Source organism: Corythoichthys intestinalis, chromosome 15, assembly GCF_030265065.1.
Source record: "Corythoichthys intestinalis isolate RoL2023-P3 chromosome 15, ASM3026506v1, whole genome shotgun sequence".
In the NCBI taxonomy this organism is placed as follows: Eukaryota; Metazoa; Chordata; class Actinopteri; order Syngnathiformes; family Syngnathidae; genus Corythoichthys; species Corythoichthys intestinalis.
In genome coordinates this window covers 19978787-20004711 of record NC_080409.1, presented here as the reverse complement: position 1 = coordinate 20004711, position 25925 = coordinate 19978787, and the positions used below count along the sequence as shown (strand labels likewise).

At 37.9% G+C, this 25925-nt stretch overlaps 1 protein-coding gene across 4 annotated transcripts; it reads right to left on the bottom strand.

Annotated features, from left to right (window-relative positions):
• Window positions 1–421: 421 nt before the first annotated feature.
• Window positions 422–25274, bottom strand: srrm1 (serine/arginine repetitive matrix 1). 4 transcript variants are annotated; one of them, XM_057859945.1, is made up of 16 exons: window positions 25121–25274; window positions 20897–20986; window positions 20498–20620; window positions 18519–18689; window positions 14933–15021; window positions 14628–14852; window positions 9105–9287; window positions 8811–8930; window positions 8450–8658; window positions 7812–7898; window positions 7613–7748; window positions 7447–7533; window positions 6683–7117; window positions 5935–6121; window positions 3005–3178; window positions 422–2852 (listed from the first exon to the last, which is right to left on the bottom strand). In XM_057859945.1, the coding sequence occupies exons 1-16, from the start codon at window positions 25139–25141 to the stop codon at window positions 2742–2744; spliced, it is 2448 nt and encodes an 815-aa protein (XP_057715928.1). In that variant the 5' UTR covers window positions 25142–25274; the 3' UTR covers window positions 422–2741. The 4 variants fall into 4 exon arrangements, with proteins under 4 accessions (XP_057715928.1, XP_057715929.1, XP_057715930.1 ...); XM_057859946.1 differs by having other exon boundaries at window positions 3019–3178; XM_057859947.1 differs by having other exon boundaries at window positions 3034–3178.
• Window positions 25275–25925: the final 651 nt, after the last annotated feature.

Genomic DNA, 25925 nt, shown 5'->3' with positions numbered 1-25925 from the left:
TAAACTGTGTATATATATATATATATATATATATATATATTTTTTTAAACTGTTTTATTTTGCAATGATTATGTAATAATTAAAAAAAATTTAAAAAGTAGTCACGGGATTTTTATCAAATAAAAAATAAAATATTTGTTCATCTCAATCTAAAAGTCTAATTTAACGCTTAAGGTCCTGAGCCACTTTACATACTTTTTATTTTTGTCCCATGTAAAAATATTAAGCATGCCATGGGTCTCTTGCGGTGTATTTTATTTTTCTCTGCATGTCATTTATATGAACCGTTACTATTACAATATAAATGATTAAAAATTAGGTCAATAAACACACAATAATAATCAAATTCCAACTTGAAAAATATGTATACAAAAGCATGCATGGAATGCATGGAAACACGCATAAAGGTACTTTTTATCAAATTAAAATGACCATATCTCCGGTTTTCTGTTGTCTTGCCAAATAAAATTTGGGAGAAAGTTTGAAGTCCTCACTTTCATGTGCATTTTTTTAAAATGGCGCTTTAAAGCCATCATGTGTTTGATCATTCTGGCTTGATCATAAAGACTCGCGAAGGTTGACATACAAAGCAGAACATTTTGTGCAAGAAAAGTGTAAAAATATGAATATCACAATATTAACTTCTATGCTGCATTGCTTTTTGCATCATCCACTCTGCTGTGTTGTCTTCTATTATCGTTAACAGTATGACCTATAGGATGAGCAGGATTTCATATTGTCATTGTGATACTCATATACTCATTGGTCACAAAGCTGGAGAGGCATGGGAATGTTTGCCTGCTTCCAAACCAATATTTATTTGTTCTGCAAATCAGACTATATTTCAAATTTTCATAATATGGGACAAAGCCCATCCCTCTTAAAAAAAAAAAAGCATACTTTTTTTTATGAACACGGGACAATTTCATTTTTCAAGTGATGTTTGGCAACCGATATTTTTTTACCCTTACAAAGCACTAATTTTAACTCATGAGGAACCCCTCATTGGTGGAGCAGTCTTTTTTTTTTTTTATTAGTTTTTAGCATTCAGTCAAAATGAATTGGCAGCCAATGAGTTCAACTATTTTTATTAACTTTTATGTTGTATAAAAACATTTTAGAAAAAAATCTATAATGTCACTGGTCTACAAGATAAATGCTTCCTAGAAAAAAGTAGTGTGACTACTAAACTTAGGTCACTAAAAAGGAAATATGAGCTCAAAAGTGTAAAATGACTATAGTTTGCAAGACAAACTATCTGGGAGAAATGTTCAAATCCAAGCAATTTAGGTGAAAATGAATATTAATTGAACTGAAACTGGTCATTTCTGGGTAAACATATCTACCTAAAAATGGTCTACCTTTTCAGAATACTTTGAGGTTTGACAAACTATACCATTTTAAATGTATTGCATAAATCCTGGAGTTTTGGAAGTGAACAAAACGCATTAATACTGTACATTTCATACGTGGTGGCAAACACCATTATTTCAATCTCATGTCAAAGGTAGCCACTTGTAACTGAAAAATGTCACTAATGTATAGGGGTTGGACAAAATAATGGCAAAACCTAACATTTTGGCAGCAATCATTGAACATAATTGTTAAAGAATGGCATGAGGAACATACTAACGAAGTTGAGCATCAATCCCCAGATCTCAACATTATTGTGGTCAGTTTTAGAGATTCAATTAAGACGTCGATTTCCACCGCCATGGTCTCTAAAAGAGTTAAAAGGGTATTCGAACTGAAGAATGGCTAAAAATTCCTTTGGAAACAATTCAGTTGTATTAATCAATACCTTGTAGAATTAAGGCTGTAATTGCCGCAAAAGGCGGACCTACACCAGATTAAAGTTTTTGATTTAAGGTGTTCCAAATAATTTGTCCAACCCCTGTATCTTTGTAGTCAAGCATCTAAAATACTTTAGCCAACGCTAAAAACGTTTTTCAAATCCATGTGTCCAGAGAAAATACGATTTAGCCATTTTTTTTAAAACACTGAAGCAAATATTTCCCATTATTCTGTAGACCACTGTGATTTTATATAGTTTATAAAGTCATTTTTTTAAATTATCAAAAATAGTAGTGTTGATTCAATTTTAAACAGAGATATCATTTAAAAAAAAAAAACTTTTAATTCTGAAAGGATGACAAGACAAATAATGGGTACTAAATACAAAACTAAGCAGTCCGACATGAATTAGCTTGGTGCAAGAAAGTTAAAAAAAAAAAAAAATTAAAATAAAAGGGATAAATTAAAGCCTCCTCTTGGAACAACTCACACAAACAACTGGTACTGTAAATACAATTTTGCCCTGCTATGAGGACTTTTTCTTTAAACAGCAGTGACACTGCTTCCACCTTGAAGATTAATCGAAATAACCTTATGTGCAGGTTTTTATATACCGGTAAATGCCATAGCATCTTGTCATTCATGCATATCAAACACAGTCACTGCACATGCAATCACTTATGAAAAGAATTATTTTGGTTCTGGGGAGAAAATGTGTCTAAATCATCCCTCAATTTACATGTTCCTAAGCTAATGAATGGACAACAAGCTTTTTACAGTTAAGCTGAAAGTGACAAACCACACTCAAATGCAACCTCAAAATGTACCAAAAAGAAAAGAAAAAAAAAAAAAAAGCAAAATTAACAGTTTGTAACTTTCTAATTTGAATCAGGTTGATCAAATATCAGGGTTAACATATAGGGAGAGATGCCGGGTCCCCTTGAGATTTAGGACATTTGTGAGGGTGAAACCTGGGCCTTCCTCATGGAGCGTAAAGCCTTCTCTCTAAGGTGTTTCTCAAGGTCATCCAACGTATCCTCCACTTCACTCTCTGATTCCTAGGGAGGGGAAAAAAACTACTAGTTATTTTTGCTAAAATGGACACAATCTTGTGCAAGTCAAAGGACAATCTAGCACTTTGATGTTCTGTGTCATTTACTCAAATGCCATCAGAAAATCTCCGTTGCTAAAGATGACAAACAGACATAACCTTTCTTGATTCACCATCTTCATCCCCACCCTGGTTCTGCTGGGTCTCTCCACTCGCTGCGTTGCTGCTCCTCTCTTTCTTATGCTTCTTGTGCTTCTTATGTTTCTTGTCCTTCTTGTGTTTCTTTTCCTTCTTTTTCTTCTTCTTCTTGGCACTGCCATCAACATCTGAATTCTGGAATCCAACACATATTACAATAATAAGGGCAACTAAAACGAAGACAACAACCAATTGAAACTATGAATCACTTTGTTCAACAGCAGAGAAGTAATCAACTTCCTTCCAAACTAAACTAAGCAATAAGTGGTGGGTACAACAATTTTAAAATGTTGGATTTATTTGTAGTGTATGTTGATGATTGCTTCAATAATTTGATGGCACCAACAAGAGTAGAGGAAGCCCACCACTCCGCAACTCGTATGAGAGAACGGTAAAAGCGGAGGCCAGAAATTCTGTTTTATCCAGATTTGTCTTCAACATCTTTAAATGTGTAATTATGTAAACCTACTGTATAGTAGAGCTGGGAATCTTTGGGCACCTAACGATTCGATTACGATTCAGAGGCTCCGATTCGATTATAAAACGATTATTGATGCACCCCCCTCCTATTTTTTCCTTTTTTTTTTTTTTTAAATAAAGTTTTGTACATTAGTTCCAAAATTGTTCAAAAATACTCTCAGGCTAAACCAAACTACTATTTCAGTATCAAGTCAACATATAGCAGTAAACAAATATACAAAAATAACATTACATAAAAAAACTCCAGTCCCCATTCTGTATCAGCAGCTTTAAACTACATTCAATTAATTTAATGTTGTGAATCAACCGTTAAAGTTGTTAAAATTGCTCCCGTTATTCCATAATTTCCCTTTTGTCTACTTTTGACATGTGAAAGTTTTAAAACTATTTTAAAGATAGATTCAAGTTTCAAGTTTACTGCTTTAAGATGGCGGCCGTTTACTAACGCCCGCATCTAGCTTTTTGCAGATGTGCTGCTACTGCTACCGAGTCTATAATCCATCTAGTCCTATATAAATGATATCTACCGTAACATTACGTAGCTTAGCTGTACTTGTAGCAGCTTTTCGGCAGCAGTCAGGTATGTTGTTGTGTTTTTTTATCTCGTGGCATGAGTTGAGCTAGAGCCGTGAGTTGAGCGTTGGCATTACCCGAGGGGCCGCTTAATGAGAAGCATAATGTTTAGCTACTCCCGCTCCGTTCCGTCCCGAAGACCGCGCGGCGCGCTGAGTGTGTTGTACTTCCGCTTTACTTGGCATATTTCAATAATCTGAATTTGGATGTTTGTGAATCGTTCTCGAATCTTCCACGGCCGAATCGCGAATAATCTAAGAATCGGAAATTTTGCACACCTCTACTGTATAGTGACAAAATCCAATGTAATAACAATACTTGTCATACCGTTTGAAAATATGCAATAATTAGTCATCAAAGTATTTAAATTTATTTTACATTTTCTTCATGTTTTATTTCTTTAATTCATACCCCTTAAATACAAAATCTTATTAAGTGTCGAGTCGCCAATCGGCGTCGTTTACTTAAAAAGAGGCATGGTCTATTGTTTTTAGTTGTGATTTCTTAAGTATTTTTGAATTTAAGAGTAAACATTGCGTTTAAATGGGTGTACTTGATCTATTCATTAGTGATGGCCAAATGAAGCCTCATGAAGCAATGAAGCTTTGCAGCCAATTGGTTTGCACGTCGTCGCAGTCTACTGTGCAGATTAAATTATCTCATCTGACGCCTTAGGTTCATACATGAAAGAATAAATTTTAAATATGCATTTCTGGGAGCCCCCTGCTATTATCGTCACTGAATAGTGATCCTGAACGACGGCTACTTTTGCTGGTGTATATATCTATATCACTGGTATCGCTGCTGCTATCTCGCTATTTAGAATGTTTACACACCTCAATAGCAGCCCATCGTCAGTCAACGTAAACAGTAACGTTAGCTGCCTGCTGCTGGCGGCACACCTCAGCAATGGCGGACGGGGTACTTTCAGTCGTTTCGCTGGGATTAGTCAATAGCTATAATGATAAAACTATATACCGGTAGGCTGTTGTCATAGATCAATCAATCAATTGAACCTAGCATCATTTATTTATATATATGTGAGCTTGTCCTCAATAATGATGTATGACTTAGGCGCATCAGATTTGTTCTCGCGAATAATAAGCCCACACGCTAGCGAAGATGACTGAAAACAGTCTTTGAACAGCTTTTTACAGGGATAAGTCCACCTGACGAGTCAGAAGAGGAGCCTACGCCAAATCCACTCTACATAATATGTGGCCAAAGGTTAGCAAACGATGCAATGAAGCCTTCAAAGCTGCGAACAACACGAAGGACAGAAACAATTAGTGAGGGCCACCATGTCAATAAAAGCGAATGCACTAAGCGCATCATCACCTTGTGACGAATCGTAATGCTAAAGCCATGAAACCTTTCACGATTGGAGAACTTATTATTCCAGCTACCAAGGATATTTGCCGTCAAGTTTTAGGAAAGGCCGCCGTTAAAAAAGGTTGATTCAGTGTCTGGTTTTCCCTGAATTTTACGTTCGAGAAAAAGGCCCACATCATACCGGTCCGCGGTGCAAAAAAGGTTGGGGACCATTGCTGTAAGTGACGTCACATTTCCGGGTTTAGGAGGATAGGATTAACTGAGTACTTAAAAAAAAAAACTCGCCCCACGTAAATTTTTCTAGAGGTTATGCATTAGAAATGACGGTCATTGTGACAAATTCGTCCAAAGTTTAAAATCGTACATTACACCTAAATCCGAACAAATCTTCACTAGACTTATAAGAAATCAATATTGTCCTTGAATAGAAACATCAATCAAATCTAATCAATCATTACACACCAAGAAGTCACTCTTTTAACAATATTTGACTAGAGTTAGAATACCTTGCTAGGTGAATGGCTGCCAGAGCCACTGCTTGCCTTCTTGGCCGGTGGGGGAGATGCACTGTTTGATCGAGATGGTGAGGGGGAGGCAGATGTGGGAGCAGCGTGCTTCGCAGCAGCTGGTTGTGGAGAAAAGGATCGAGATCTGGAGGAAACTCTTCTAAAAGGCTGGGGGCTCGGAGAAAGTCTGTAAAAACAATTACACTGACTGTCACAAATCATTTTGACATGCATGAATTCATGTTAATTATAAACTACAACTTTGTGGTTCACAATTACTATTTTCGATTAACTTAATGACAGAACGGTTGGCAACTTATTACATGTTTGTTTACTGAGGTCATTTTTTTTCTGTCACAGGAAAAAGATGTTTGACGTGATAGTCTCCAGCCCACCTGTGACCATGGTGAGGATAAGCAGTACAAAAAATGGATGGATGGATGGATGGATGGGTGGGTGGTTGTAGACTTGCTGACAACAACCAATGACAACGCTTACCGTTGTCCATGTTTAATAGTGTACACTCAATGTTAAGACAGCAACTGTCTCCATTTAAATAGACTAATAAGTTTTAAAAGATTTCTATTATGCTTATTGCTTAAGTTTACGTCTCCGTTTAAATCTGCCTATGGTCAAATTGTTTTCAATCTTATTGCAATAATTTTTTTTCTGCCGAGCGACTTTTTGCTATGACAGGTAAAAAATGTAAAAAAAAAAAAAAAAAAAGTGATATTTGTCACTTTTTAACCTCTTGTTTTCCAGCTCTGGGGTGCGGGAGACTCTTCGGATAGGTTTTTCACTGTGTGGAGAATGTCTCCGTTGGTTGGCAGATTCGAACTGCCTCACAGCACTGCGACTGCGGTTTGCAGGGGACTGGGAGCGACGATTTGCTGCTACAGGAGGGGATCGTGCATCTCGACTTTGCCGAACAGAAGAGGACATGGGACTTCTTCTGTGTCTGGGTGGGGATGCAGACGAGGGCGGTGTTCGTCGCCGCTGAATGGGAGAACTTCTGCGTTTTGGAGATCTAGAAGGACGGCGTTTGTGAACTGGCGAAGCACGTCTAGGAGGAGAGTTAGAGAATTTCCTCTTCTGAGGAGGTACGGGGCTGTAGCGACGCTGGATAGGTGGTGAATATCGTCTGTTGGATGGAGACCGTCTGCGGGGAGGTGGGGAAGGAGACCTGCAAAGCACCAGAGAAGTGATTTTTACAGGGGATTAGAGGTAACACTAATCGTTGTTAATACTCTTATTCATCTGCATAATTTTATTGTATGGACATTGACTGGATTGTAGCTGGACTGTCAGGACAAAAACTGATTAAAAGACTACAACTGGCCAGAGAAGCGGCCCAGAGGCCGACAGTAAAATTGATGGAGCGGGGAGAATTTCTCGCAAATGCTACCTGTGCATCAGAAAATTTTCCCCGTCTGGGTAGTGCATGGGGGAATGTGTTATTGTTTTATGTATAAAATCTCTACAAACATTACTTCATCGTGATTATGCCAATACCTTCGTCGTGGTGAAGGGGACCTGCGACGCCTTAGAGGACTAGGAGAACGGCGTCTGCGTGCACCAGGAGATGGTGAACGTCTTTTCCTGAAAGTGGACAAAATGACGAGTTATTCACATTTCTTAACCAACAAAAGCAGACTGCATAATTTAGAATGTGTCTGACCTAGGAGAGATGTCTCTCGGTCGCCTTCTAGGTGAAGGTGTGTGGCTACGCCTCCTTTTAACATCACCATTCCTGGCCCCTGGTCCTCCCTTTGGTCTTTTAGACACATCCTCATCTGAGGAGGAGGATCCTGAATCTGAAATCCAAAAGATGCATTAGGTAAAAATAGGGTTGGTTGGATGAGTGAATGTCACCATACCTGAAGATGATTCCTGATTTTGTCTACGATATTGTCGTCTCTGCTGCACCGAATCTGCAGTTGCCCCTTTCTCGTTTTTATCCTCTTCTAAAATATAAGGGATAAAATGTTTTGTTAGTGATATCTCACCATTAAAAAGTTACATCTATAAAGAACCTCATTCAAATCATCGTTTAGACTTTCATTACTACTGGAGCGGTTTATTTACATTGACACTTTTTTTTTTTTTTGTTGCTTTTTTTTTCACCTTACATGTATTCTATCTTAACTGCGTGACTTGTTTAAAGAGTTTCTATGATAATCCACGACAGGGGTGCTCATTGTTTTTTGCTCCAAGATCTACTTTTAAAGGAGACAACCTCCCGCGATCTACCATAACAGCGCGGTGTGGATGGTGGGGTGCATAACTTCCTCACACAACATTATTACCTATGTACAATTAAAAATTGAAGAGTTTTAAGAACTTTCTGTCATACAAGGTTTCAATAGTAAACTGATGTCCATTTTATGCCTTACAGACAGGTTAAAAGCCATTGTATTGTTCTGACATAGAAAAACAAACAAACAAACAAAAACAAAAGAAGAAGAAAAAAAAAAGCGGCATAAGTAGCATAAAATGTCAAGTTTGAAGACCTTACCAGACGATCTGGGAGGAGATACTGAGGCTCTGTTCCTTCTGACCCGTGGAGATGGTGAACGCCTATCTTTCCTCGGAGGGCTAATAGAGGCCTCAGAAAAATGAGGCTGTTTTCGTGGTGGCGTGTTGGATAGTCTTTTCATTACTTTTTTAGGTGAGCGAGAGCGAGAGGAGCTGCTGCCAGACGATGAAGCAGAGCGAGAGCGCCTCCTGTGGAACATAAACCACACAGTTAAGACTCATTGGGGACAGGCCCCATGAAAATGCAACATTAAAGGGAACAATTAAGCATATTTTATTCCAAAAAACTAAACTACTTCACTAAAAAGTACCGATTCTAGAAAGTATTAGCAATGACTAACCTACGGACAGGAGAACGCCTGTGTCTGTTTCTGGAACTGGGGGGTGGACGTCTGGGTGGACTCCTACGACGTGGAGACATTCTCCTTCTGGGACTTTGCCTTCTACGTGGAGAATAAGATCTGAAAGAAATAAAAAAAAGACATTGTAAGGACCAACAACCGAGTAATATTTCCAATTACTCTATTATTCGATGGAGTAATCTTAAGGATAATAAAAAGGTTAGAGTGTGACAGCCCTAGTTAACTGACAAGTGACGGAAACTACTTAAAATTGCATTAGACAAAAACACTGACCTTGAACGGGAGCGACGTTTGCGGTGTCGGGAATGAGAACGGGAGCGACGCGGAGGTCTTTCTTTCCTACTGTCCTTCTCCCTTTCCCTGGACTTAGGCCTTTCCTCGTTCTTATTCTTCTCCTGTGGCAGTTCCTTGTCTTCAGTCACAGAGTCTGCTTTCACAATCTCCACAACAGTTTCACTAGAGGAAAAAAATGGTTTATTTTGATAATTAGCTTATTACTAGAGATGTCCCGATCCGAGATTTGGATCGGATGGGATGCCGATATGGGCAAAAAAAAAAAAAAATGCACATCGGTATCGGATCGGCCAACACGGAAAAATTCCGATCCAGACTTCTGATCCAGTTTTTTTTTTTTTTAAAGTCCGGTCCGGGTTTTCCAGCGCACCGATTTACATAATCCGTTCCAGTTTTTGCTTCGGTTTCCCTAAAATCCGGTCCACATTTTACGGCACACCTTCAACACACTACATTTACATTACCGTCTCCCAATTTACCGAAAGACTATCGGTAAAAATGTTTGCTGTGTAGGATCATTTCACCTTAAAGGACGACAAAGACGAAGAGGCAGAGTGCAACATTTGCCACAATAAAGTCAAGCGTGGTGGTAAAGCTGTAAGAAGTTTTAATTAGGGCTGTCAAAATTATCGCGTTAACAGGCGTTAATTAATTTTTTTAATTAATCCCGTTAAAAAATTTGACGCAATTAACGCACTTGGCCCAGCTCAGACAGATTTAAATGACAGAGGAGTGAAAGGCCCACTTGTTAATTGTGTTTTGCGGAGTTTTGCTGCCCTCTGCTGGCGCTTGGGTGCGACTGATTTTATAGTGTAAGTAATTATTGCCATCAACAATGGCGGGCTACAAGTTTATTTTTTGATTGAAAATTTTACAAATTGTATTAAAACGAAAACATTAAGAGGGGTTTTAATATAAAATTTCTATAACTTGTACTAACATTTTTCATAAAGAACTACAAGTCTTTCTATCCATGGATCACTTTAACAGAATGTTAATGATGTTAATGCCATCTTGTTGATTTATTGTTATAATAAACAAATACAGTCCTTAAGTACCGCATGCTGAATATATATATATCCATCTTGCGTCTTATCTTTCCATTCCAACAATAATTTACAGAAAAATATGGCATACTATATAGATGGTTTGAATTGCGATTAATTGCGATTAATTATGATTAATTAATTTTTAAGCTGTAATTAACTCGATTAAAATTTTTAATCGTTTGACATCCCTAGTTTTAATACAACCAACCTAATCAAGCATTTAGCGAAATACCACCACAAACAATATAAGAAGTATGTTAAGAAAACCGAAGACAAAAAGAAAGGTCCTACGCAACTAACAATGGCAGAAGCCTTTGCTATGCGTGACAAACTAGCACTCGACAGTCCCAAAGCCCAGGGAATAACAAGGGTCATTGCCGAAGAATTCATTCTGGATGACGAGCCATTATCTCTCGTGAGTAAAGACGCACCATCCAACACTTAGAACCACGGTACAACATGCCCAGCCGTCATTACATCCTTGAGCGATTCGGCCGTGGAAGATTCGAGAACAATTCACAAACATCCAAATTCCGATTAATGAAATATGTCAAGTAATGCGGAACTAATACACAGCGCGGCAATGCTGTCCGTTTCTCAATGCGTCCCGAAAGTAAACATCATGCTTGTCATAGACAAGCATGATGCCAATGCTCAACTCACGGCTTTAGCTCAACTCATGCTGCTGGATAAAAAACACAAGACTACCTGACTGCTGCTGACAGCCGCCACAAACTACGTCAACATCGTTTTACTGTAGATAATAGATATCATATGTATATAGAACTAGATGCAAAATGACAGTCTCGACGCCGTAAGCAACAATGAAGAATTGAAAACCAGTTGCGTTAGTAGACAGCCACCATCTTAAAGCAGGAGACTTCCCTAGTAGGCTGTTGTGAACCTTCCAAGCGAACCTAATTAACTTTTTATCTAAAATACTCCTAAATCGGCAAAATCATGAATTGAATCTATTTTCAAAACAGTTTTAAAACTTTCACATGTCGAAAGTAGACAGAAGGGAAATTATGGAATAACGGGAGCAATTTTAACAACTTTAACAGTTGATTCGCAAAATTAAATGAAGTGAATGTAGTTTAAAGCTGCTGATACAGAATGGGGACTTGAGTATTTTATTTACGGTTTTAAAATGTTAACTTGATACTGAAATAGTCATTTATTTAAACCTGAGAGGCTTTTCATACAATTTTTGTAACTAATGCACTAAACATTAAAAGCATCTAATAGCTTGGGGGGTTTGTGGGATTTTCCACTGAGGTTGTTTGTGTGTTTTGCTTTTTTAAGACAGTTTACAATATTATTTGCACGTTTTACTGACTATGCAATTTCTGTTTGTTGTTTATAATGTTTTGTGTTTGTCACTGAATAAACAGGTCAGTTTCTTGTTACCGTTGTGTGTTATTCAAACTCACCTAATTCAGCTGGCTAGTTGTTATCAAGAGTATTAAAACCTTTTTCAATATGAGTCTGACAACTAAGTAAGGAGGCTAAATAACTTTAAACTAACACATGCTCAGATAGGCTGGTATCGGTATCGGCCAGTATCGGTATCGGATCAGAACTGCAAAAGAATATCGGTATCGGATCGGAAGTGCCAAAACCTGGATCGGGACATCCCTACTTATTACTGTAATGATGAAATATACTACAAAAAGTACCACTGGTTATGTGCCAAAAATAGAATGAGGAAAAGTACATTCATTTTTTTTGTGTGTAAAACATATCAGTTCACCACATACAAAGTCAAATATTGCAAGCGTACAATTGTGATGATTACGGCTGCAAGACAAAAAGAACCTAAATTTTACAAAATTTGAATATTTAATGTGACCAACTCAAAAGGATCACAAGGAGGCACTAGTCATTTTCCAATATTTTAAATTGTTTCATGCATTAGATAGATCGAAATGTGAGTGTGTATGGAGGTAGATTTGTGTCTTTATTATTCAATCAAAAAAAAAGTTGCTTCGATCAAATAAAAAGTTGCTTCAATCAAAATATATACTTTCAATCGAAGAAAACGTCACTTCAATCAAAAAAAATGTGTTTGAATGCAAAAATAAATTTGAAACAAAAAAATATATTTGAAAACTATTTCTTTGATTGAATTTTATTTTTTTGATCAAAGTCAAGTTTTTTTTAATTGAAACACCATTTTTGATTGAAGTCATGTAATTTTCCGTTTGGACCACATTTTGGCTAGGACATTTGTGTCTTTATTATTCAATCAAAAAATAAATTGCTTCAAACAAAAAAATATATATTTTCAAAAGCTTCAAATTTTTTTTAAAAATCAATCGTAGAAAAAAAGGTTTGAATGTGAAAAAATATTTGAGACTCAGAAATTCGCATTTGAACACTTTATTTTTCATTCAAACTGTTTTCTTTGAATGAAGCAATCCTTTTTGTGTTTGAGCCATGTTAGGGGTAGGACATTTGTGTCAAAATCATTCAATCGCAATAAAAGTTGGTTTAATCAAAAAACTATTTTTAATCAAAGAAAAAAATCATTTGCAAAAACGTTTTTTTTTTTTTTAAATATATTTTTTATTTGAATTTTTTTTTTTTTTTTAATTGAAGTGTCACTTTTTTTGAAAAGCAAAAGGTTTTAAACTTATTTTTTTCAAAGTGGAAAAAGTTTTGAACACACTTTTTTTTTTTGAAGTGGAAAAAGTTTTGAAGGCACTTTTTTTCGATTGAATCATTTTGACACAAAGATTTTCCTTCAACGCTAGTTCCGGTGTGTTTGATTGGCAGATGGCTACGCCAATGACATAAAAGTATGAAGCAAGCATAATGGCCACCAGGGCTCCATCCAGCCATCGGAGTCTGTTGGAGTCTAAGCCGAATATAGGGCACCGATACGGGCGTGTGACATCGGCATTTCACCGGAGTACGGTGCCCTGTTGCTTAATGTGATTTAACACTGCGAACTTCACCCGCTGCCCTGACGTGACGGTTGGCAATTGGTTCCAACCGGAGTGTCCGCGACGCGCCGGTACGGGAGTGGTCGGCGAGTGGCCCGACACTAGCCTGCCCAGTAAGCGAGTGGACTACCGGCGAGTCGCCGGCGTCCACGCCGGCTGCCCCATCGCTTCAACTTTGAATGAGTGCCGTGTCATTCGCGGGGCGTCCACTCGACAGCCAGCCTCCGCGCCTGGGGGGTGATATCGGGGTCCGACTAGTGTGCCACGACAGGGCACCGTACCGTTGCGGGTACTCCGGTGAAATGCCGATGTCACACGCCCGTACCGGTGCCCTATATTCGGCTTAGACTCCAACAGACTCTGATGGCTGGATGGAGCCCTGGTGGCCATTATGCGTGCTTCATACTTTTATGTCATTGGCGTAGCCACCTGCCAATCAAACACACCGGAACTAGCGTTGAAGTTGAATCTTTGTGTCAAAATGATTCAATCGAAAAAAAGTGCCTTCAAAACTTTTTCCACTTCAAAAAAAAAAAAGTGTGTTCAAAACTTTTTCCACTTTGAAAAAAAAAAGTTTAAAACTTTTTGCTTTTCAAAAAAAGTGACACTTCAATAAAAAAAAAAAAAAATTCAAATAAAAAATAAATTAAAAAAAAAAAAAGTTTTTGCAAATGATTTTTTTCTTTGATTAAAAATAGTTTCTTGATTAAAGCAAATTTTATTGCGATTGAATGATTTTGACACAAATGTCCTACCCTTAATATGGCTCAAACACAAAAAGGATTGCTTCAATCAAAGAAAACAGTTTGAATGAAAAATAAAGTGTTCAAATGCGAATTTCTGAGTCTCAAATATTTTTTCACATTCAAACCTTTTTTTCTACGATTGATTTAAAAAAAAAAATTGATCGAAGTGATTTTTCTTTTGAAAATATATATTTTTTTGTTTGAAGCAATTTATTTTTTGATTGAATAATAAAGACACAAATGTCCTAGCCAAAATGTGGTCCAAACGGAAAATTACATGACTTCAATCAAAAATGGCGTTTCAATTAAAAAACACTTGACTTTGATCAAAAAAATAAAATTCAATGAAAGAAAAATAGTTTTCAAATATATTTTTTTGAGTTTCAAATTTATTTTTGCATTTTTTTTGATTGAAGTGACGTTTTCTTTGATTGAAAGCATATATTTTGATTGCAGGAACTTTTTATTTGATCGAAGCAACTTTTTTTTTGATTGAATAATAAAGACACAAATCTACCTCCATAAGTGTGCCCCTGGTTTAAGTGTCTTAACTGTGTAGTGTTTTTTTTTTTCTATTGCAATTCCGTTTGCAAGTTAAATCATTCTGCAAACAGTAGTAGGGAACCCGGCAAGCCCCTTGAAGGTCTAGACAGATTTAATCTAGGTTTCTTTTTGCTCAAATAACTATTACAACGGATCCTGTAATCAAATCACAAAACTACACATCAATTCACAATGAAAACCAGTTTCAAAACTTGCCTGGTTGAAGATGCTTCTTGGATGACTGCTTCTGGCATGGCTCTTCCTGATGTGTCAGGCTCCACTGGCTGCTCCACAGGTTTTGTGGACAGTTGCATCAAAGGTTGAGGAGGTGAACTCCCACCAGGTAAAGTAGCTTTACGCCTTGGAGAGCGTGAGGGGCTACGTTTCCTCTCCCGTCTTACTGGAGACCTGCGTCGCGGCGATGGGGACCTCGTCTTACGTCTGGATACAGGTAGAGTGAGAAGGTTCACAAACAAAACTAATCTAGTTCCAGCTACGATTTTGAAGAATATGTATATCACCTTCTTGGGCTCTTTGACTGAGCCCTCTCTCTTGAATCCTTTTTCTCCTCTTCAATCTTCTTCAGAGAAGCAAGTTTCTCCTGTTCAATCTGTCCAAGATGAAAATCTATTGGTACCTCTAAGTATTGATCTTACAGATGATACGTACACATACGTTCAAGGTTACTGAGTACAGTACAGTGGTACCTCTACATACGAATTTAATTCGTTCCAGGACCTTGTTTGTAAGTCGAAATGGTCGTATGTCGAGCAGGATTTTCCCATAGGAATACATTATAATTCCATTAATTCGTTCCAAAGCGTAAAAACATACACTAAATTCTTAATAAATACTGCTGGCACTGTTACAAATGGCAATTAAACATAGAAAAACAAATAAGTTATAAATAAATAAGTCAGAATAATATAATAAGAAGAAGAATAATTAATAATTATTCCTGTAAATAATGTAACGAATTGGATTCTAATATGGCGGACACTTTTTACTGTCCCTGAACGCACCGCGAAGCTGACGTCACGGTGAGATAGGTCGGTGCGGTAGAGATAATACTTTCGTTTTCTTGAGAGCAGTCAACTGCTTAAGACAATGGGCGTTTTGTGTTGGATAAGTTCTTAAATAAATGATAAAAACGTGACGAAGCTGGCGATTTCCTTGGCAATGTTACCACAATAATAATTGTCACCTTAACTTATAAATAGTGGCGAACGGTGGTCGGAAGAGGACCATGGAGCTGTATTGTTGAGCCAGTTCAGGGACGCGCACACCAAGCTCATATTTTTCTATAACTTGCATCTTCATTTCAAAGGTAAGCATCACTTTTTTCCTTGTTTCTCCAACTGTATCAACTTTTTTTGAAAACTGTGTTGATTTCTCACACAAGAAAATCCACCGTGCGTTCGTTTGCAGTGCTGTCATGTCGTCGTATTTCGAGCAACTCGTCGGATGTAGAAACAAATGGCGGCTCAAATTTTACGTCGGATGTCGAAAAGATCGTGTGTCGAAGTGATCGTATGTAGAGGTACCACTGTATATGCAATTTTGAAGGAATGTAATACAACCTATGAACTTCAACCTGCAATACATTTCAACAGCAAATTGAGACTGCCAGGTTATCGCACAGTTGTATACAAAAGAATCCTAAACAGTACAACTGAGGGATGTTCTCTCAGTTTCTAAAAAATAGGGCAGCATTTAAAATTGAGGGCAAGTAAATAACAATTGAAAAGTGTACTTGTTGAAATACTGTGCTTAAATATTGAGTTTCCCGTTTTTTGTTAATCATGTCAATAGTCTCAACCATTTTTGCATATTTAATATACAACAAAACTCACTTCAGAGTAGCTGTTTGTAAAAACTTTATTTTCCCTCCTTCCCAAATTTCGATTCATATTTGCACTCTTTTTAGCCACTCCCAAGTGAGAAGTATGAACAGAAAATAAAGTATCTTAGGCCACATTTACACAGTGACCTTACCCATCAATACAGAAGTGGCGTTTTGACGTTGTTTTAATTCTGCGTTTACACGACCATTATGTTGGGGACAAATGCATGAACACGGAAGCGTAAAAGTGCACGAAGCCTCCAAATTGCCGATGTATTATGCATTCCCATTGTGTAGGTGGCAGCATCACCAAAACTTGTTTCCTGGGTGTAAACCTTCCCTTCTGCCCTTTCCTCTTTTGTCCTGGTCAAATAAACACCATTGCGAAGCACATCAGACAGAGTAATTTTGTGTGGACTGACAAGGGGTTAGAGCTGTTACTTTAACTATAAGGTTGTTACTTGAAGACATGTTTTTATACTCTCGATCTGTCCACGTGCACTGATGACATCATTACCTTCATCCCCTTCACTGACAAATATATTGGAGCATTATCGCCACCTACTGTTCCGGAGTATGGAAGTCAGTTGTCAACCAAAACTCACTTTTGTGTTGTCAGCTGTTTAGATGGCGACAACAGGTTGTCTGTATGAAGTGTCGTTGAAACACACACACACACACACACACACAAAAACTACCGAGTCAAGATGCCCATCTCAGTATTTAAATGAGAAATCCTGCGAGTGACAAGTACGTGTTCCATATGCCAAAGAATTTATTTTAAACAAGAACTCGCAATGAAATTTTGGTCATGTTTGCATTATTTTCCATTTGTCATCAACATTAGCCGTGTAAATCTAACATTAGCCCCTTTCACATATACCTGAACACCATTAAAATCCTGGGATTTAAACAGATAGCCTTTGTGTGTGAAAGCAATTTCCCGGCTCGAATGACATGGAGATTACGCGGATATTTAACGGGTCGCGTCTTAGTATTACGTCCAGGACTTTCCCAGAACGAGGCATGCATGAAAGCACGTGTTTGATTCCCGGGTCACAGCACGATGGCTGATGACGTAAATATCATGGCGGGCCGATCGTCATTTCCTATTACTATAACGCGAGCAAATCCTGCGTCACCTTACACGGGAATTTACCGGGTTATGTGTGTGAAAGGGGCTATTTTAGACTTGTAAATTCCTCAACGTAGAAAGCGGGCATTTGCATTTAGAATTTCAGCCAAATCTGTGTGTTTGTGGGCTTTTGACCCGCCAATCCTGAGATATCATATGTATTTTGCATTCTGGCTAGGGCTCCAACAACCAACCAATTAATAAATTAGTTGCCAACGAATTTGAGAATCGATTTTTGCCGGCAGCTAAGAGCAGTCCCATTTAGGTCCCTGTTTGTGTGTAATGTGAGGGTGCGCGCATGCGTGCCAATGATTACAGCAAGAGACAGTTAACTGCTACAGTCAGGCTGGGTTGCTGAATCAATATTACTACGGCGCGTCGAGCGCTAAGAGTCTTTTGTGTTGTTAGATCCAGTGGGTCTCAGTCAGAGGTGAGTAAATGAAGCCACTTGTATCGTTTTTATTCTTTGTTAATGAGACGTTCCTACTTAGCATGGAGCTAGCTAGCTACCGACTATGCTAATCTGTGATTTAAGTGTACTGTACGTTTGTATTGTTTTTGAGTAACATCTTAGCACTTGAGTTATTGTTAGATAGTAAAGTTGTGTCGTTTCTTTTTATAAAGAAACCACACACAAACCCATTCATAAAACAGCCTAGTCTCTCCTTTCAGCACAAACTCCCATTCAAACTGTAAAGTGTCAAAAAAAAGAGAATGTGCTTAGAGATTGAATTTGGATTGTATTTATGAACAACTTTTTGATAAGGAAAAATGATTCATTGCAGGCTGCCTCCTCACTTTTTTTTGTTTGTTTTGTTGGTTTAAAGAAAAGTGAGTCATTGGCATAAGTTATATCAGTGCTTTTTACTAGGAGTTTTATTAAAAACTAAAGTTTTATGTACCTAAAACAGTACAGTTGTAGACTACAGTTAAGTCAGGAAGCTGTAATACTATATTATTTTTAAAGAAAATAGTCATCGGTTTTGTCTTGGTACTTATAACATGCCTAAAACAACCAAGTTAAATTGTGAAGGTAATTAAAGTGATATTTATCCAATTATTTAATCAATCATCTGATTGATTATAAAAATCAGACTAAAACTAATTAAATCACTGCTGATAACCTTACCTGTCTCTGCTTGATTTCTTCTTTCTTCTGCTCCAAAAATGCAGTTGGGATGCCAGCAATGTTCTCCTGGGCACTCAGCAACAGGGGCCAGAGGTCTCTCATGAACTCTCTGGCATTTTTCCCATTCAGGAAACCCGTCAAGTTAATCTGCATCATCTTGCTATCCGGGTGCTGCAAAAAAAACACGAAGAAAGAGAGGGAGAGAGACAGAGAGAAAAAACTTTTTATTGAAATAATGGAATACAAATATTTCAATGAGACGCAGGATCTCTCAATTGGGAGTGCCTACCTTTAATTTCTTAAGATTTACCCGTGATTGTCAATAACCGTACAAAAATTCTGTAATATTAAAATCTATTAAAACCAAGAATCCAATACTGGACTCTGAAAATGAGTTTCTTTTCAACTCCAAGGCATAAGTGAGAATGAAGAGAGATTGATCAAAACTTGCATGCAATATTACAATAATAATTTAGTTGCTGCTCAATATATAAGCATGTAACCAAAGTTATGTATTTGGGGGGGGGAAAAAAAAATCTTGTGTTGAAGTAATTTAAGTCATGTAGATTACAATTGTGTGTCCCTTCCCATCCCATATCCCTTTTTACAGTCTCCCCACAGTCTACAACTCAGGAGATTAAATAATTGCCACAATACATTGTGCATTAAAACCCAACACTTTTAAGTACAGTTCCGGTGTCTTCAGTGAGTCCCGTGGGATCAGTGGGCATGGAGCTCCCTTGGCTTGCTTCCGCCTCACTACTGCTTGAGATTCAACCACCTTGATCTTAATGTTATATCATTTATCTAAATTGCAAGAGACGAACAAGCAATAATGAGTACAGAGCAACACAAAAAAAAAAGTTATTCAACAATATCAAATCTTCCTTACCATGTTCTATTTGTAGTACCAATTAGCAAATTCAACCGGTGGTATATTATGCATACATTTAGTTACTTTTATGATAAAAGAAAAAATAGATCAACAACAGACCTTCACAAAAAATGAAGGAATTTCCATTTTCATTTTGACCTCTCCCCTTGGTGACAGTGTGACAAAAAAAAAACCTCAGAATCCTACAATTTTAATATGCATCATATTTTTATATAAAGGATGAGTAACATGTACAGTCAGTATACACATCAAGTGTACTGTACATGATCCAAGTTACCAATCCAAACCTAAAGCCATCATCTCAATATAAAGAATCAATAGTGGTGGAATCAATGGTGGAAATGAATTTGCTGATATGAACTACGGGATTTTTTGTTCAAACTTCTACTGGCTATGAATGCAGGAGTAACAGAATACATTTACAATACCTTTTGGGCTGGGTATACAGTACGTGGTGTGTTCAGACACACCCAACTGTATTACAACGAGGTTTTAAATACACGACTCATTAGGGTTTCTGTTGAAATCATTCTAGCTTCATGCCAAATTAAATGAAAAGTTACTGTTAAATGATAGTTATTATACTTCCCTCAAGACGTGCAACTGCCCCTTTATACCTACAATCTAACTACATTTTAAGGGATCTGGATAATTGACTGAGCTGAATTATTCTATGGAGGAAGTAATTATTTTATTTTTCAGGTGTGTCTATCACTGGTAGAATATTACTGATCCCTATATATAACTCACCTCAAAACACACACTGCATCATGAAGGGAGAGTTGGGCTCAGTGACTTTGGGCTCAGGAGAGAGCTAATTAGGTGTTGGTGCTATACTTCTGATGCAAGGTATAACATCCATATTGGTTCAGGCCTTTTAAATCATAAATCACATCATAATTAGAAGTATACTGAATGAAGTCACTTTGTTACATAACAGCAAAATAATCAGACCAATAGATAATTCATCCACTCAGTTCGACTACGATAAACACAATTTGACAAGTTTCCTTCTTTAATGTGACAGCACTTCCCTCAAATATACAGTTTTGTCAAAATAAGGAACCAAAATTAAAAACATTACCTTATCATCGAGCTGGTTAAATATGAATTCTATGACGACATCATCCTCGAACCCCAAAATCTCTGTGACCCGCTGAGTAATCCATGGCTTTATGACTTCCAGGTTCACTTTGGTCATGTCCACCTATGAGAAATAGCAGTGAATGACAATGACATCATTCAAAATAAGTTTGTCCTCTAATCCCCTCCTAGGATTTACTTGTCCCCATATCAAGCAAGAGTTGAAGCTTTTTAAACAGTACAATGTATTTAAAAAAAAAAAAAAAAAAAAAAGACATTTTGTATTTTCCGTTTAATAAACCAGATTATTTCCCCTTTGATATACATGAAATACGTGCCTTATGTCCCTATAAAATACTTGGCCAAAGAAAAACAAAGAATATATATAAAAGGTGGGTACCTTCTTGTCAAGACATTCTGCAAATTTCAGCTGCTTTAACAGTTTCTTGTGCTTGTTGCTAAACCGGTTGTCTTGCTCTGCGCTCGTGCCCTATATAAACAAATGAAAAAATGTCAGTTGGTCATGTCAAAGTAGGATGTAACAAAAGGGGGGCAGTGAACACATTAAGTTACTAAGGCTGAGCTGCAGATCACACTAGGGGCATTAATCATACAGTGAATCCGTGACTACATTCGCATGTGGAATTTGGTGTATATTAGAGGTGGGAATCTTTGGGCACCTAACGATTCCATTACGATTCAGAGGCTCCGACTCGATTATAAATTGATTATTGATGCACACCCCACCCCAGTAAATAAAAACAGTAAATAAAACACTCAAGTCCCCATTCTGTATCAGCAGCTTTAAACTACATTCAATTAACTTAATGTTGTGAATCAACCGTTAAAGTTGTTAAAATTGCTGCCGTTATTCCATGATTTCCCTTATGTCTACTTTTGACATGTGAAAGGGTAAAACTGTTTCTTCATTTAAAGATAGATTCAAGTCAAGATTTCGCCAATTTAGAGGTATTTTAGGTAAAAAGTAATTAGGTTCGCTACAACAAAGCCTTCTAGAGAAGTCCACTGCTTTAAGATGAAGCCTGTTTACTAGCGCGGGCAAGTCTGTCATTTCGCATCTAGTTCTTGGTACATGTTCTAACTAAAGATGTCCCGTTCCGATATTTGGATCGGATCGGAATGTCGATATGGGCAAAAAAATGCGCATCTGTATCGGATCTGAACACGGAAAAATTCCGATCCGGACTTCAGATCCCGTTTTTTTTTTTTTTTTTTTAAGTCCGGTCCGGGTAGACCAAATACGTATATATGCCCCACTGTATATATGCAGTTGGGCAAATAAGTATTTAGTCAACCACTAGTTGTGCAAGTTCTCCCAATTGAAAATATTAGAGAGGCCTATTATTGTCAACATGGGTAAACCTCAACCATGAGAGACAATGTGGAAAAAAAAACTCAGAAAATCACATTGTTTGATTTTTAAAGAATTTATTTGCAAATGATGGTGGAAAATAAGTATTTGGTCTATACCAAAAGTTCATCTCAATACTTTGTTATGTACCCTTTGTTGGCAATAACGGCGGCCAAACGTTTTCTGTAACTCTTCACAAGCTTTTCACACACTGTTGCTGGTATTTTGGCCCATTCCTCCATGCAGATCTCCTCTAGAGCAGTGATGTTTTGGGGCTGTCGTTGGGCAACACGGACTTTCCACTCTCTCCACAGATTTTCTATGGGGTTGAGAACTGGAGACTGGCTAGGCCACTCCAGGACCTTGTAATGCTTCTTACGAAGCCACTCCTTTGTTGCCCTGGCTGTGTGTTTGTGATCATTGCCATGCTGAAAGACCCAGCCATGTCTCATCTTCAATGCCCTTGCTGATGGAAGGAGAGTTAAACTCAAAATCTCTCGATACATGGCCCCATTCATTCTTTCCTTTACACAGATCTGTCGTGCTGGTCCCTTTGCAGAAAAACAGCCCCAAAGCATGATGTTTCCACCCCCATGCTTCACAGTGGGTATGGTGTTCTTCAGTATTCTTTCTCCTCCAAACACGAGAACCCGTTTCTACCAAAAAGTTCTATTTTGGTTTCATCTGACCATAACACATTCTCCCAGTCCTCTTCTGGATCATCCAAATGCTCTCTAGCGACGTGTACTTTCTTCAGCAGAGGGACACGTCTGGCAGTGCAGGATTCGAGTCCCTGTCGGCGCATTGTGTTACTGATAGTAGCCTTTGTTACTTTGGTCCCAGCTCTCTGTAGGTCTTTCACTAGGTCCCCCCGTCTGGTTCTGGGATTTTTGCTCACCGTTCGTCTTATCATTTTGACGCCACTGGGTGAGATCTTGCATGAAGCCCCAGATCTAGGGAGATTAGCAGTGGTCTGGTATGTCTTCCATTTTCTAATAATTGCTCCCACAGTTGATTTCTTTACACCAAGCGTTTTACCTATTGCAGATTGAGTCTTCGCAGCCTGGTGCAGGTCTACAATTTGGTCTCTGGTGTCCTTCGACAGCTCTTTGGTCTTGGCCATTGTGGAGTTTGGAGTGTGACTGACTGATGTTGTGGACAGGTGTCTTTTATACCGATAACAAGTTAAAACAAGTGCAATTAATACAGGTAACGAGTGGAGCCTCGTTAGAAGACGTTAGAACTCTTTGACAGCTAGAAATCTTGCTTGTTTGTAGGTGACCAAATACTTATTTTCCACTCTAATTTGGAAATAACTTCTTTAAAAATCAAACAATGTGATTTTCTCTTTTTTTTCCCCCACATTGTCTCTCATGGTTGAGTAGGAGAACTTGCACAATTGGTGGTTGACTACTTATTTGCCCCACTGTATGTACGTATACACACACATATTATATATATGTATATATATATATATATATATATATGACAGGCCAAACGTTTGGACACACCTCATTCAATGAAACACAAATTAAGGTCCCAACCCCATTGATATATCCATAATTTCCACCAATTAACCCCGAAAAAGAATACCTGTGAAGTAAAAAACCATTTTAGGTGACTCCCTCTTGAAGCTCATCAAGACAATGGCAAGAGTGTGCAAAAAAGTAATGAGAGAAGAAGGCTACTTTGAAGATACTAGAATATTAAACATGTTTTTAGTTATTTTATATATTTTCAGCTAAGTACAAAATTCCACACGTTTATTCATAGTATTGCTACCTTCAGAGAGAATTTACAATGTAAAAAGTCATTAAAATAATCAAAACGCACAAACGGGAAGGTGTGTCCAAACTTTTGGCCTGTACTGAATATACTTGGGTTCAAGGTTGTTTTTTTTATAGCGATGATGGCGGGTTTACATGGCTTGATGTATATTTGCTCCAAAAAAAGTCGAATTACTCTAACAGTAATGGGACTTATAGGAAAATATGAATATATTCATGATTTGAACGTTTTGCATGACCTTGCATAACCAGGTTACTTCCAAAGCTCCGGTTTTGAAAGGGTTATTAGCAATGTGGTAACGTACTTGCGTGAAGGTGTATGCTTGGGTGCACCTGCATGTTTGCGAAAAATGGATGCAACTACTATTATGCGAAGCTCCAACTTCTCTGAATTCCCCCGTTCCTAAATTATGTTAAATACTTCTAATAATCCTACCCTCACCAGCTTTTGTTACTATGACAAAAGTAATTTTGGGCGCAACGACTTACTTTTTACTCGCTGAGTTCAATGGACTTCTAATCCATTTTAACTAGGAGGAATACCCATTAAAATGGACTGGACGCCTATCGCCGTCAATTGCACTGAAACAAAACCTCTCATTTGCTCACCCCTCCCAGTTAAATTGGAATTTGTACGTCTATCGCCGTCATTGACAGGCAATTAATGGGTTCGTAGTCTCAATCGACTATGTTTGGCTAATCTAGCCACCTCCGGTATAGACACATGTAAGGCCTATATACTAATATTGTTTGCCATCGATAACTATTTAATGATAAATATAGCAAGATTCAGAAGTGAGATGAATCTCAAATTTTCTACATCACAAGCACTGGTCGGTAGATGGACACAGGTTCAAGTAACAAGGGTTTGGTTAATTAATAAGTTTAAACATATGACATTGGTAGCAATACGCTAGCCTTAGCTAAACCAACGACTAGCTGAACTTCTTATGGGAAATGGCGATAACGTAGACGGCAACATTCAAAGTCGTGTGTCATATAGACACAATAACATATGTTCCATGTGTTTGGTTTAAAGACAGACAATTGCGCTGTTCGTAAAATTTGCGATGGTAGTGTTGCGGCAACGCGCTATTGGAGACGGAAACGATGCAGCGCTTGGGCGCCATCTTTATTAGCCGAAGCTAGCCGCTCATATGTCACCGGCTAGCAAACTTGGTTGTCATTTTTATTTTAACGTTACCTAAATTCAACTCCAAAGGCGACCTCTATTTGAACAACACAATATCACACACTTTGACAGTGGCTAAACCCCGTTCGAAGAAGAGTTTAAATGCATATGTAGCCAATACAAATGTTGCCTCGCACCAGTTGATAGTCGGTGCCAAAAACTACAACGTTACTCGATAGCTACCGCCCCAATATACAAAGGACAAAATTAGGAATATGTCACAGCGGGAGTTTAAAGCCCGTTTTTTAAATTAACAATTTCAGAGCAACTTACGCGGAAGAACCCCGCGTCCATCGTTGTAGAAATGGAAGTTAGAAGACCGCTGAGTGAAGACGTGTGTTGCTATGATAATAATGATGTTCTGTATGCTGCCTTGCGAACAATGCGATCCTGTTGGCGGCACCGTGAACTACAACCACTGTAGCATTTGACCAAAGTACTTATGTCATGACATTAAAAAAAAATACGTGTACCTGTTCTTTATCCATAATTGGCTGCGAAAACACGCATGCACCTTGTCAGCCCATATGTTGGTGGCTATAATGTCAGGCTAAAAAGTATTTTAATTTTGGGATCCCAAGGTCCATATAAATACCTCAATTTTTAGTTGCCTTTCCCCTTTCTTTTAAGGTTTAACATCCTCAACTCCAAATGCGCATACATACACACACACGAAAAGGCTAATAAAAACATCGAATGTTACGGTAACATTTGATTTAATCCAGACATACATATAGGATACCAGTAGATGTCACTATTTCGTAATCCTGACAATGCATGAAATTTCTTCAAAAATAATTAAATACCAGTGGTATTTAATCTCGTTCATACCACCATTAAACAATGGAGAGTGGTTTCTTCGGCGGTGTTTTTTTTAACTCAATGTGTGCCATTGACGGAGCTAGGCGTTCAGTCCATTTTGACTGGGAGGGCTGGCAGCGATCGTTCAACGTACTAGTTGAGTGGCAAACACTTGTCCTGAATGGAGGGCAGCATATCTGAAAACAGGTCCTCCAGCCAGAAAACTGGTAGGCTACCCAGCCCCATTCAATTCTGGCGTTGTAATCAAACCTCACTG

Coding starts and splice junctions, on each gene's coding strand:
- srrm1 (XM_057859945.1), bottom strand. CDS start 25,141: ATGGACGCGGGGTTCTTCCGC. Junction 20,621..20,896: donor CAGAATGTCTTGACAAGAAG/GTACCCACCTTT, acceptor TATTTCTCATAG/GTGGACATGACCAAAGTGAA. Junction 6,122..6,682: donor CCAGAGCTGGAAAACAAGAG/GTTAAAAAGTGA, acceptor TTGTTTTTACAG/ACTTTCTCCGAGCCCCCAGC.